Below are 14,407 nucleotides of genomic sequence, written 5' to 3'. Positions count from 1 at the left end.
ACTTCAACGGAAGGTTGTCAGATGGATATGCTGAGCAAATCCATGCGGCGGAGTCAGGTTAAGTCAGATTACCTTCAAATCAGAAATTATAAAACAAAATAATTATATGGGAAAAATACAGAAATATTGGGATTTTTCTCCAATTAATGAACAGACATTAAATGCTGGATGACCAAAGAGATTGCAGAACAAGATTACAACGACAAAAGAATGAATTCATTTATCCAAAGAACTTCTTAATCCGAGTCTTTTTCTTTCACCTTTGATTTTACAGTCCATTATTTTTTAACACATCTGACTGTTTTCATAGTAGGAAGAGATTCAATGTACCACCGTTCTGTCACCCTCATAGTTAAACATGAAAAAAAGCAGATTTCATTCTAGCACATTCTGATTAGCTGATGTGTGTCCTCTACTTTATATTGAATCTCTTCTTTTTCAGAGAGAGCAATGAAAAAAAAGACTTAAAAAGACCTGAATCAAACTTTATCATTGCACGTGCTTTCTGACCCCCACACCTTGGGTCTAATGCATGCTATGAAACACAATCTAAACATTTATAAATAACATCAGACCTGAAATATATTAGCAATTTCTAATCTTGCCTGGCCTGCTTGGTGCTAGACAGTGTCCAGTTTCTGTCTCTGAGAGGGGCAGAGATTTATATCTAAGAGAGCTATGACACAGAAGCACTGCTGTGGATCGTCTCTTTACTTCCCAGAACGTGATGGGTAAGCAGCAATATCAGGAGACGGGATTTCTAAATGTCATGTCTGTCACCATGCAATACCTTTCATCTGAAGTCTTTTGATGCCAAGAAACAGAACCGCTAACGACTTTGCAGATTCAAACTAGGAGACATACAAACAAAAATAGGACACAGCAGAAAATGTGGTACAGACAAGAAGAAGAAAGAAAGGAGATAGAGAAGGCCTTTGCTTAGACTCACCAACACAATCAATAAGTCAAAGGAAGTGTGCTCAATTACTGTTTGGCTGAGCAGCCAGTAAATATTGGTCAGGGTGGAGATGGTGATTAGCTGCTCTAGCAGAACGTTTGGTGTTTTTGGGGCAGGAAATCTGATAGTGTCCTTTCTCTATACTAATGGGGATTCTCCTTAAAGTGTGAGAGCAAACCTATGATTAACTGATGCAAAGCTTGTCTTTACAAAAAGCCTGCTGCAAACTAAACGTTTTTACAGAAAACGCATCATGGCTGCATTTAAGATGATGCACAAATGATTATAATAAATAAGAAAAAAAAGATTCTCATAGTAAAAAGAAAATCATTCATACATATACTTTAGCAAAAACATAAATTAAACAAGAATTTTCAACCCTAATCCTTTTTTTTTAACACTTTTGCTAAATGAAATCATCATATTCACTATATTTTAATAATTTTTGTGAGACCTACATAAAGTAATACAAAATTGTGAAGTTGAGTTTTTCTTAAAGAATAGAAAACAGTACCTTGGAAGTGTTAAGTGGGTTTAAATTAGGCTTCTTTTATCTGATAACCCTAGATAAAATCTATAGGCAAAATATTGCCTTTTGAAGTCACCCTATTAATTAATCAAGGTTTAATATCATCACCATCCACTACACAGCAGGGAAAATCTGTCAACTGCAAAACTCAGAGTTGTGGACTTTACTACCCTGATCCTTAAAGCAATGCATAAAAAGCACACTTAAAGCACAGTTAGAGAACCGTGCAAATTCCGATAGATCACAAGTATTGGAAAACAGCGATTAGTTAGTCTGGATGCAGAATCCCATGGTGAGACATATTGAGGGTAGCATCATCTTTTAACATCTTTTCGTATGGACAGGAAGGTGATTCAAAATAAGGGTATTCTTGAACAAAAAGCTAAAAGTATCAGAGGCAGGGGTGAAAGGTTGACATAGGTAGACTGAAAATTCAGGGGCTGAATCTACTGTAAATCAGGGTAATTCTTTTTAAGTTCTCAATGATGCATTATTTTTGTGGCAGACTTTCATACACATTTCAAATAAAATACAATCCATCCATCTTCTCCCGTTTATTCCGTCAGGGTCACAGTGGGGCCGGTGCCTATCTCCGGCAGTCTGAAAAGGTCACAAGTCGGTCGCAGGGCAACACAGAGACATACAACCATTCACACACATTCACCTAAGGACAATATAGAGAAACCAATTACCTAACAGTTATGTTTTTTGACTATGGGGGGAAGCAGGAGTTCCCAGAGAGAACCTAGCATGCATGGGGAGAACATGAAAACTCCATGCAGAAAGACCCTGGCACAGGAATTGAACCCACAAGGCAATGGTGCTACAAACTATGCAACCCCACAATTTTGTTTGTCTTTCTAATTGGATGGATTGTTTCATACCTTTACAAAGCACTCTGCCTCACCCTTTTATCTCCCCTATGCAGGTCTACGTCAAAATCATACACAACAAGTAAAGATAAAATCGCTTCAGCAGAGCAATTGTAGCTGCCACACAGAATTGTCCGCACAGCTGGAATAAGTGACCCACCAAGTCACATCTTTAAGGAGTGCAGAAAAGGGAGATTTGCTCCAAGTGTACTGTGGCAAGGCCCAAAAGTAAGAGGAGTTTCTGATTAATAGAAATAAGATTGAAAGAAACAAAGACCTATAGGCAAAAAAAGAAAAAGAAAGTGGAGAAGAGAGAGGAGGACGCTGAGAGCAGGAAGGGAAGCAGCGAGGTGGCAGCTGGAACGGGCAGACACATGAGGAGAATCCCAATAACCTGCTGTTCTTTCCTTGAGAGCAGGGATAATACACTGTGTACAGAGTGTTCAAGTGCTAGCATACAAGGCATGTTAGGTCTGATGGGAGGACTGTGTTTGTGTGATGCTCTTTGTGTGTGGTTTTCTTACTTTGTGATTGTATTTAAACAAATGTGTCAGAGGATGTCACATGTTTGGTTTTGTTTGTTTTTGTGGATGCCTGGATTTGTGCCTCTCCAGGCATGCATTTTCTCATTAGGGGAAGGACTGTGTGATGTTAGGTGTGCAGTGCTGCTTTTTTCCTTTAGAAGTCACCTAATTAATTCATCTAAGTATGAATTCATCCCCATACACAGTTCAGCTGGGAAAATCTGTCAACAGCAAAAAAAAAAACTCATAGACACAAATGTGGTCTTAATGGCTATGAGACCAGCATTTTTAAAATATGGGTTGTTTTTGTTGTTTCCCGGCCTGTATTTGTAGCTCTTCCAGGCATGTATGTTCATTAATTGAGGATTGTGTGACGTTAGCTCTGCAGTGCTGCTCTTGACCAAGAGAAGTCACCCTTGTGCTGTAAAACTACTGCCACATGTTACCGGACAGACACAGAGAAACACAGAAAGCAGGTCTGTTTGTAGTCAACTATCTGAAAGATTATGAGCACGGTAAACATTTAGGTTAGGTTTTGTGCAATTAAGAAATTAAAATAAGAAAAAACATTTTGACTGGATACATAAGGAAATAGGAATCTTAGCTTGGTTGAGGTGATAGATCATCACCTGTTGTAAAATTTTCATTCAACCTGATCTTCAATAGGGATCATAATTGCATATAGATATAGACTCCATCTTGTAAAATACAGTTGGTGGTAACAATTTATAAAAAAAAAACAAAAAAAAAAAAAACACCAGGCTGCCATCTTGAGAAATAATGAATCGGCAATTAGCAGCAATTTCGTGGATTCAGGAATTAAAAGTGAAGATTTTTTGCTTATCTAATCCAAGCATGAGAATGAGGAATAACTGATTTAAATGGCTACATGAATTGCCTTGTTGATGTAAAGGACAAAAACTTGAGATGTGAAAGTGGAGGTTTAGTGATTTAAACAAAAACCCTACACAACTTATAAACAGAGAACAGGACATAAAACAGGCAGATCACGGGGAGAATCCAGCATATATCAATGAAAACAAATGAGCCTATATATAGAGGTAAGAGTGAAGAGCGACATTGAATGCAGGTGAGTTAATCAGAGGATTAGGAACAGCTTTGGAGAAGAGTAAAAAGGCAGAACGAGGGAAGATAAATAATTAATATAAACGCAGCCAAACTAGAAACAAAGGAGCCACAAACCAAGCAGAAAATATACCAACAATGATCTTGAGGATAACATAAAATAAACAAATAATATAATGTGGCAGGACCACTGACAAATAACAATCTCCAAATTAGCTAAATAAAAACAACAAAACACCCAGGAGGTCATTAAAAATCATCTCAAACTCTGTAAGCATCACTCACTATAGCTACAATCAGTGTTTCCTGATTCCATGAGAGGAAACAGACTGAGCTGAAATGACAAACAAGGGAGCTTTCTAAGGCCACATCTGCAGAGAGCTAAAAAGGGAACAAACAACTATCTGGCTTTTGCCAAAAATCATCACTAGTGAGAAACTGCTCTCAGGGTAAGTAATATCTCTTTACAATTCGATACTGACCAGTTGTTGTATAACTATGTGTTGAAGTTTAAATTTGGCCTGTTTTGCACCACTTATCATATCCACCCGCTTGTCCAAAAACAACTGCAACAGCTAGTTACTTTCATTGTTCATCTGCTGATCTGATTATAGAACAATGACAATCCTGCACTCGCCTGAATCGAATTCAGCAGCAGGGATCTGTACACAGCTAAATAACTCAATCATAAAGAGTTATGCTTCTTCCCAACTGCTGTGTTCCAGTAAGGAACATCATCTGCTCTGCCATTCATGCCTGCAGTGCAGTCTTTGAGAGAACTGTTTTTTATTAGAAAATAATATCAAAGTTTGACATCTTTATCTACCTTTTAACTATATCATAACTTGTCGTGACATTGTCATATTCGAAAGCAACTAACTTACTTTACTGAAGATTTCCTTCCCATGTATACTTTTGCCATTTTCAATACATGTAGTTTGTACTAAACAATAACAAAAACACCAAAGTAAAACATTTTATGGTTTGTTTTTCTGTTTCTGTTATACTAGAGGACATCCCATTAAGTTATTAGTACAGGTTAGGATTGCATTAAGCCTAACTGTTGTCACTATGATAAAAGTCATTTTATTTGCTATTGCAATACCTTTAGATATTATGTAGTGGTGTTAATCCTTTGAATGCACGTTTGAATGTACAGGGCTCTCTGTATGTTGACAGATTTTGATTTAATAAACATACAAACCTTGATGTTTGCTGAATATACTTAAAATTATTGAGTAGTGTAACATTAATCAAAGTTAGATTGTTATTATTAGTAACATAAATGTAGGAAAATCATTATTATTCCTGCAAAGCCTGCTGTAGTTTATGAGGCCAAGTCTGGAGTTTGATGAAATCGGTGAGTGTTCTTCTAAAAGATAGCTCAGTTTTATCCCTGAGGCAGTTTCATGCAACTCAGGTTGCTACGTGTCAATTTGTCTTCAGGCTGCTAGATCTTTTTACCTTGAACTGCGAAAGAAGGAGTTTAAGCCTTAATGCAAGGCTTAGTTTGTACCCAATTGGTATCTTAACAAAAAATGTTATGCAAAACATAATTCCATGTCAAACTCAATAAATAGATGCAGCTTAATAGCTGCAGAAAGATGGAAAAGGCTCCAAGAGGTAAATGCTAAAAAAGAATAAAAAATTTAAGTAATGCGGCATTCTATTTGGTACAAAACATACTATTTTCCTAATTTTCTATATATATATATATATATATATATATATATATATATATATATATACACATACAAACATACATACATATGCACTCACCAAAGCCAGTTTGCAACCTCTAAGGAGCAGACTCGATTTACCAAATGAAACCTATCGACGCTTCAACCTACCAGTAGGAAAGTCCACCTCAGTTGTGGAGGTGATTGGCAGAGGATCCTCAATCCAGGGTGTAGCATGGACAGCAACGCTCCAGTCACTCCATGTTCCAATCTCTGTGTCCTTAGCAGCTAACTGTTAAATATAAGGATCGTAGGAACAAAAGTGTTTCAAACTAAATCATGAGTAAACTGTTGCCTAAATATCAATTTCCAATATATTGTGAGAGATTTAAGAAATAGTAACAAAAAAAAAAAATTGGGTACCTGGATAATGTATTCCTTCCCAGCATAGGCATCAAGGATGGTATGAGAGGTGCTGTCAGATAGCTCCACCTAAACAACAGAAAAAGACAAATTCGTTTGCAAATTTAGATCAAGAAAGAACATGGATGTGCAATTTACATTATATTGGAATTAAGTTAAGTATTATGAACATTATCCATGCATATATCAGAATTTTCATAAGAAAACACTACTGGTGCATACAATTATCATCTGTTAATTGTTCCTGAGAGTGCTCATATGGAGTGGGCACTATGACCCTGGGGATATAAAGTGGTCCAATATGTGAAAATTCCAAGCTTTAAAGGGCAACTATGAGATCTTGAGTCAACATTTGATCCGGATGTCTTTCTCCTCTGTAGCTGTGTCCATAAATTATGAGCATGGTATAGAAATACTAGCTTCAGCTTTTAGCTTTCCGATGATTTATGGTTGGAAGACCTATTCACTATTCTGTGAATAGGTCAAGTGTGTGGCTTTAACCTTCAGGTGTTTTACACTATGTTGATGAATTGACTGTAACCTGATGCCCCTCTTCAGCCTCCGCTCTCCTCACATACAAAACTCCTACAGAGCCGAATACATAATTGATGATTATACCAGAGAGAACTGGCATTAGTGCCACATAATTTTCTGACAGAGAATAAACTAAATATTTGAGTAACAGGGGAGTGAATGGGAAAATGATTTGCTGCTCCTCTGTAATTTACGGTTAGAGCATGTGTGTGTGCATGCGTGTGTGTGTTTATTTGCCTGTGGCCTGCTACTGAAATGGTGAAGAAAAAATACAGAGGGGAGGCTATTGCTCTTTCTGTTTGCCCCCTGAAGTCAAATTAAATGATTATGTGAATGCCAGATGCATCCTGCAACCAACAATATCTTTGCACAAAGAAATTGAAACTTCTACTGTATATCTGTATTAGATGGATAAAGTTGCTGGACTAATTCTAGAATCTCAGAATTGAATCTAAACATTTGATTTAACTAACCTTTAATGCATTACATAACTGAGACAACCTCAAAGTAGTCACAAAGCTGAAACAATATATATACACACAAAAAGAACTGCTTTTTAAAAGATAAGATGGATATACTGCATCCAATAACTTCAAATAATTGGGGTGTTTTTGTGATGTATACGTTTACCTTAATATCAAGTCAATTTTGTGTTATTCAGTTTTATAGTTACGTTTTTTTCTTTAATTAATTAATTTTTAGTTATTTAATCAGGTTAATCAGTTTACATAGGTTAAACATACACTAATTTCCATGTTTTATGTTGACTTGAATTCATATGTGTTTCCTAACTCAGATTGTTACCCTAACCTAAACTGAATTCACACCTTAGATATAAACTTAAATCTGAGAGGAGAACTTTTCATTGTGAGGACCAGTTGCGTGCTCCCTATAAATACTTGTAAGTCCCCACATTGTAGCATATGTATAAAAAAATGGCCTTACAGTGTCCCCACAAAGGTGACAAAAAAAAAATCCAACACACACACATACAGACATTCTTGTTTGACAATAGGTAGGTTGATATTCAGTCAATTTAATTCTTCCTACAGTATGCTCTAATGCTGACAATAACCATACATCTAACCATTACCGGTGCATATATCATTCTAACTTAACCCAATTCAGACCTCATTCCTAAACCTACCTATTAGTACAATAGCTTCTGAAGACCCGCCGAAATTTCCTCACTTTGTAAAATGTCCTTACTTCGAAGGCTAAAAACTGAAGCTGGTCCTCACACTTATTGTAAAACTGGAACACACTGTGTCCCACTCAGTGTTCAATTACAAGAAAACAGAAATCTAACTTTTACCAAACCTTTTTGTAAATTAGTAAACTTTCCACGTTTATTTTAAATCTGATTTGATCCTGTTGGTCCCTCAGTAAAGTCATAGAGGGACTCTAGATTGCTTCTTAAGGGTTAGTATCAGAAAGACAGTGAATCAACTAAAGTTAAGGATGGATGAAATATTTTTTAAGAGATAAAATGATTATATAAGCCATATTATCACCATCAGCCTTTCAGTTATTTGCTCCTGTGTTCCTGACCCTGAGAGTTACAGAGAGAACTGCATGTCAGAGTAAAAACAAGGCAAAGGCTGGATTTTGTCAGAAAACAGATCTGAGAAATTATACAATAAGATTTCTACAGCGCTTCAAGAAGCCAAAGGCATAAAAGTGTCCATCACTCTAAAATGGAAACTGTCACTGTGAATGAGATTGTGTTTCTTTTTCAGGATGGGAGAATTTTTAAGAAGGGACAGCCATCCAAGCAGCACTACATCAATCAGGTCTTTATAGTAAGAGGTGCCAGACACAAAACTGAAAGACCCCTGACAGCCTCCTGGGAGTTTGCCAAATGTCTCCTGAAAGACTCTAAGATTACGCAAAAGAAAATCCTCTCCTCTCATGAATTGAAGACTTTACTATTCAGCTGAAATTCCCAACTTTGAAATGCAGAAAAACCAAACAATGAGTATCTCTTATATATTAATATACTGGTTTACAAATGATTAGGATAAACATGTGACAATTATGTAAAAAAGCCACTAAAAGCAGTACTACCTAACATGAGGAAATCAATGCTACAAACATATGTTTATGTTCAACCTTGCTGAATGTACCCTACATTTGTGCAACTTAAACATTTCCTTCTTATAGACCAGCATTGTGACTTCACCTAAAATCACCACATACGGCCTGCTGGTTTATAGTAAACACATTAAGTTATATTGTAAGTCATAAGGATGAAGTTTTGCTCATAATGTCTGATTTATTAGATATATATACTATACATATAAATGTAAACATAAATTGCGAGAACCATATAATAATAACAATAATAATAATTGAACTTTATTCATCTCACACTGTGTGGCACACAGGGATCAATGTGGGGTTGAGGGTCTTGCTCAGGGACCCATAGTGGCAGTCCATGGGAGTGGGGCTTGAACTCAGAACCACTGGCAGCCAAGCTAAATGCTAAAACCTTTTTGCCACCACTTCCACAATATTTAATAAAACACTTTATTTTGGTTTTGATGGCAATGGCATAATTCAGTTTTTGACACAATTGTAAATAAAGTTAATAAGGGGTTCATAAAGAGTTCCTCTGTTACAACCCTATTTGCACTTGTATCTATTTCACTATGGGATTAAGGTATCTGTGATTTACAGGGAATTGTTATACCAAGACTTTCATGATGACTCTTGTTCGCAAAGTAACGCTGATAGTGACCATCATTCAGAATCTTGCTGTTGATCTCTCTTTCCATTTAACTTCATTAGCTACCCTTATCATATTATATCACGCAATGGATCCAGTACATTTGGTTTGAGATAATGGATCATGGTTTAAGCAAATTTTTTTTAAATGTTTGATGTAAAATTTTGCGTGTTTTGCATCTTTTCACTTTGTGTAAATGTGAACAGAAGGGAAAGCTCTTGCAATACATATGCACTATTTCACCTTTAATCAACACTGAGCAGATAAGCCTTCCAGACACATTAGAAATGTAAATACGCAGCCACACACAGGGAGCAGGGAGAGACAAATACATTTTTATCACATTACCACGTACCACCACCACCACGGTACAAAGGCCTTTTTGGCAGCAAAGGCAACAGCCTTCCATCCATCTCCCAACTGCATCACCACCCACCCAGACATCCTCCTGTAATACATGAGATTAAATGCCTTTTTCATTGCTCCCTGTTTAGCCACTTGGTGTCCTGGTAATATATGCGCCCCTCTGGAAATGTTTATCTCCAAGCAGTTTATGGCATATTCTCCTACTGGTTTAAACCTAAGTGCTGATGCATAGAAGCTCAAACAGCATTGCAACACACATTTCTGTGAAAAAGTATTAAATCCCATTTTTTTTATTTGGTAATGCTTGATTGTTGAAGATGGTTTGATCTTTTTTTTTTATTTTTTATCATTAATCTATCCATCCATTTATTGTCTGTATCCACTTATCCTTTGAGGATCATGGGGATTCTGGTGCCTATTCTCACCCCTCATGGGGTTAAGAGTCAGGGTACACTTTGGACAAGTGGTCATTTAATCACTGGAATAGCTTTTTTTTTTTTATAAGAAGAAGAAAAGGGTAACCAGGCCTGATTACTTCCAGGTGCCTTGTGGATCCAGGGAATGACAGAAAAAGGCTACAATATAAGATCTTAAATGGCAAGACGTCATGTCCCAATTTAAAGAAATTCAACAACAAATTGGAAACACAGTCATTGACATCTATCAGTTTGAAAGGCTTTTAAATTGCAGCAAACCACAGTGTGAGCGTTAAATTACAAAAGGGGAAAACATACGTAGAACTCCAGTCAACCTTTCCCAGGGTAGATGGACTACCATGATTTCTCCAAGATCCCTGGCAGTGTTAATAGTGCTTATAATTGAGTTATTTGAAATCTTCAATGGAAAGTGATAACTCAATGAATAGGACACCCAAGTTTTGGGTTAAAAGGGCAACTGCTTAATCACACAGAGAATGGGTCATTTGGATAATGGTTTCCCCTTATTATTAATAACGGAAGTAATATCTCTTAAACAAACTGCATTTTTCTCAGATATGTGTCTGATATCAAAACCTTTTTACTGAAAATAAATGCCAATAAAAGCAAATCAGAACTAAGCTGTGAGGGAGCAATTACTTTTCCGCATAACTCTACATTTATTATAGTACAGTGTGTATCATCAGAGGAGAAATAAATACTGATAAATAAGGATGTATTTTTTTTTAAATAAAGTTAAGGCTAACCACGTATTTATATACAGAGAAAACTATGAATAATGAAGTTAAATCAAATTTAATCCATGTAAATAGCACATTTAAGAGAAAATGCAGTTGGCCAAAGTGCTGCACACACACACACACACAAAATTAAACAGATGTGAGTAAAAGGCCAATCTCTGAAAAATTTTTCACACCATAGACATTAATGTGGAAATGCGCACACAAACACACACTTACACATTGAAGTCAGTAAGAAATGCCGATAAGGTCAATGGCTGGATACGCCGCTTGGACTACATATAAACAACTGTAAAATAATTGCCTGAAAGGCAGCCCACATGTCTGTTAACACACACACATTCACATGCAATATACTCTACAATGATGATGAGTGACTATAGTTGCAAACAGAGTTCAGCCGGCACGCATCCTGAAATGACGCTGTTGCAGCATACCGCTAATGTAATTAAGCCTAGAAAGTGTAGCGCTTGGTTAGGCAGATAAAAACTTGGCCCTTTTTCAAACAGAGTGTGCATGTTGGAAGTCAAACAGGCTGTTAACATGAAGGTAATGTGAAACATAAAGCCTTAAACTCTGCTCAGAAGTTAACAACATTAAAGAAAGATAGAGGATGCACATGTATTTAGGGAGCTAATTTGTCAAATTTAGTATGGGTTTCCTCTTCTTGAAGAACAGAGGAGGGAAACTCCCACCTGAAGCTCTGCAAACACCGGTTGCAGGCAAAAATTATACAGTGGTACGGGTATTATGATCAAATAACAAGCTACTGGTGAAATCAGGTTCCAGGTGATTTTGGTCACAACTGTGTTCAGTTTAGTGGGATGTAAAGTACAAAATCAACACAGCTTATATTTTTGGGATTCACATTGTACAGCTGTAAGTCTTTTGATGTATTTTTCTTACACTGGGGTCTCCAAATCTAGCCCTTAGGGAGCAGTGTGGTTCAACTTTTATAAGTATTTCTGGTCTGCCTTAATCATTTTGGTGAACATCTCAGAACACAATCCAGCTGTGCAGAGTCCAACTATTAACCTAAGTGTTAGATTCAGGTGTGATGAAGCAGTTGCATGTCTGAAACCTAGAGAACAATATCCTCTGAGGAATGGTTTTAAAAACAACAAATTCAACAGCTTTATAAATCTGCAGATGCATTTTTTCAAGCTTTGTCAAACTGTACGGATTGCATCTTGCAAAAGATTCTTCTTGGGAAATACAGATCCCTATTTTAACTGGCCACTCTAGCACATGGAAATACGTAGAATTAGAATACTCCATTGCAGATGTGACTGTACACTTAGGGAGTTTGAACTCAAGAATGTAGAATGTCTGCCCAGGTTTCTGGCTTTGTACCCCCCAAATAGTTTTTTTGTTTGCTTTTCTTTTTTATTTGGCCCTGTGTAGAGTTTTTTCCATTTTTCTATTATTTCTTATCAGGTTCTGTACCCCTGGTGAAGAAAAGCTTCCCAAAGTTTGATTTTGCCACCACCATATTACATAGTTCGGATGGTGAGTTGAAGGTGATGCACAATATCAGTCGTTCTCCAAAAAGTTTTTTGCATGTAGGCCAGCTGTGGTTTCCAAGGAGCCTTATTCCTCATTTGTTTGCCTTCCTCACAACAGAGCAGACTTATTTGAGTCTCTATTGAAATCTGTTTTTTTCCTGGATAAAATGACTTGTGTTTAAATTTATTGCTGTCTGTTTCCATTGCTCTTAGGTCTGTGAAAAACATATTTAAGTTTATTGACATATATGTTGTAACAACAACTGCACTACACCTCCAGTCCAATGAATAGGGTAAAAATGAAACAAAATAAAACATTGGCTGCTCTTGTTTACCTCAATTTTACTTCTATTCTCTATGATATTTATAAACTGTTAGATACCATCTAGGTTATAGACACCACTGAAATGTTCGATCAGTCTAGCAGTGATATATCTTGATAAACCAAGCAGACAATTGCTTCACACAGCTAAATTCTCGCCTTAAAAATCATGAAAAATGATCTCGTATCACAGAGATTGTAATATATCAAATTTTAATCATAATTTTTGATTGCCCTGTCTTCCGCCACCAGGATTCAATTTGAACAAGTGCTTTTACCCTGCCTCTGAGCAATCTGGGGACAATCTGAAAGTCCTTTTCCCAAACCAGGATATTTTATCTGTGAAATTGTAGACCTGGGACATGCAAATTACTTAGAGATTTTCTCTCAACACATATGGAGGGGCTTCAAAACCCTGGGTAATGGTTAAAGGTCCCTGCATATCGCTTTCTTTCACAAAGGCCCGATTTGTGCATGATACCGTACTGTTGACAGACTCTGGGAGGAATCTGGGCTTTGCATCACAGCTTTTAAGAAAAAGAAACGGCCTGATAACCCACCAAAAATACTGCAGTTATTCAACTGCATTTTTATCTTCTGTCTTTGAATAATAAGTCAGGTTATAATATATTTTTTCTGAGATAAAATTTGCAACACTGTGAACTAACACTGAGGAATTGTGAAATGATAATGCTAAACACAAGTATCGAAATGAATGTGTTTGTGTGAGTGTCTGTATACAAAATGGAGAAATGTGGGCAGGGTCCGTGTCACACATACAATACAAGGCATGCGCAAACAAACACCCTTATAATCTCAAATGCAATTCTGCACAAATCTTAGACAATATGAGTGTTAGAGGGAGAAGATGTCCTCTGGGAATCCATAAGGTGCTGTAAGAAAAAAAGAGCAGGCTTTTTACTCCTCCCCCCTCCTTCGTCTTCTCTCTTCTATTATTCCTTGACACATACCTACTCTGTCTGGCACTTGTATTTAGCTTAACAAAATATGTAATTGTTTTGCCTGCAGAATCAATAAAGTTTAATCTCATCTCATCTACTTATACATGTTGATTGTAATGCTTTAAAGAGGAAAAGGGTGCCAGGATCACAAAATGACCTCTATAAATACTAAAGGTGAGTCATAAATGTTTATAGATTTTGTAAAATGGCACTGAATGTTCTTACTGTGACTTATAAAAGAGAATCTAAAGCATTTACTTTCATGTTGAAACCTTACATATGATGAGTAAAAAGAAGCACTTTGTTTTTCTCAGTGTCTCATTAAAGCCTGGTTCACACTGCAAAATTCTTTAATTGTGAAGTGATTTTTAAAACTTAACAGTGTAACACCATATATGACTTTAAAAAAGTCGGGGTAGAACAGTTTTAGTCGCAGTGTGTTCTCTCTAGCCTCAGGACAGGTAAATCTCATCACACACTAAGTGATTTCACTCAGAGCATTTGGCTGTCAGATGGATAATCTTTCTAAACCTAAAGAAAAAAATACATTCATTTTTATGATTTCACCTTCTTTCTATTTTTGCAACTAAAAGGTTTGTGTGCAGAATAGACTTCTGCAGGTGTCACAGTAAACGATCAGCAATGAGAAGAAAATAAAATGATATTGTTTCATAGGCACAGGTATAAATGAACAAAAAGCAGTTGGAAGAATAAAAGTTATGACTAAGATTTTATAATTTAT

At 36.5% G+C, this 14,407-nt stretch overlaps 1 protein-coding gene across 1 annotated transcript in view; it reads right to left on the bottom strand.

The window, feature by feature from the left end:
- The window catches only part of LOC107091063 (ciliary neurotrophic factor receptor subunit alpha-like), a 268,089-nt gene that overhangs the window by 7,801 nt on the left and 245,881 nt on the right, over nucleotides 1-14,407 (bottom strand). The window contains exons 8-9 of the mRNA XM_015384788.1: nucleotides 6,072-6,140; nucleotides 5,820-5,940 (exon numbers count right to left, since the gene is read on the bottom strand). Of these exons, the coding sequence (XP_015240274.1) occupies nucleotides 5,820-5,940; nucleotides 6,072-6,140 (190 nt within the window). The remainder of the gene's footprint in view (nucleotides 1-5,819; nucleotides 5,941-6,071; nucleotides 6,141-14,407) is intronic.

The sequence above is a fragment of the Cyprinodon variegatus genome, unplaced genomic scaffold (genome assembly GCF_000732505.1).
Source record: "Cyprinodon variegatus isolate N-32 unplaced genomic scaffold, C_variegatus-1.0 Scaffold323, whole genome shotgun sequence".
NCBI lineage: Eukaryota > Metazoa > Chordata > Actinopteri > Cyprinodontiformes > Cyprinodontidae > Cyprinodon > Cyprinodon variegatus.
Note: the sequence above shows the minus strand (reverse complement) of the source record. Positions and strands in the feature narration are given on the sequence as shown.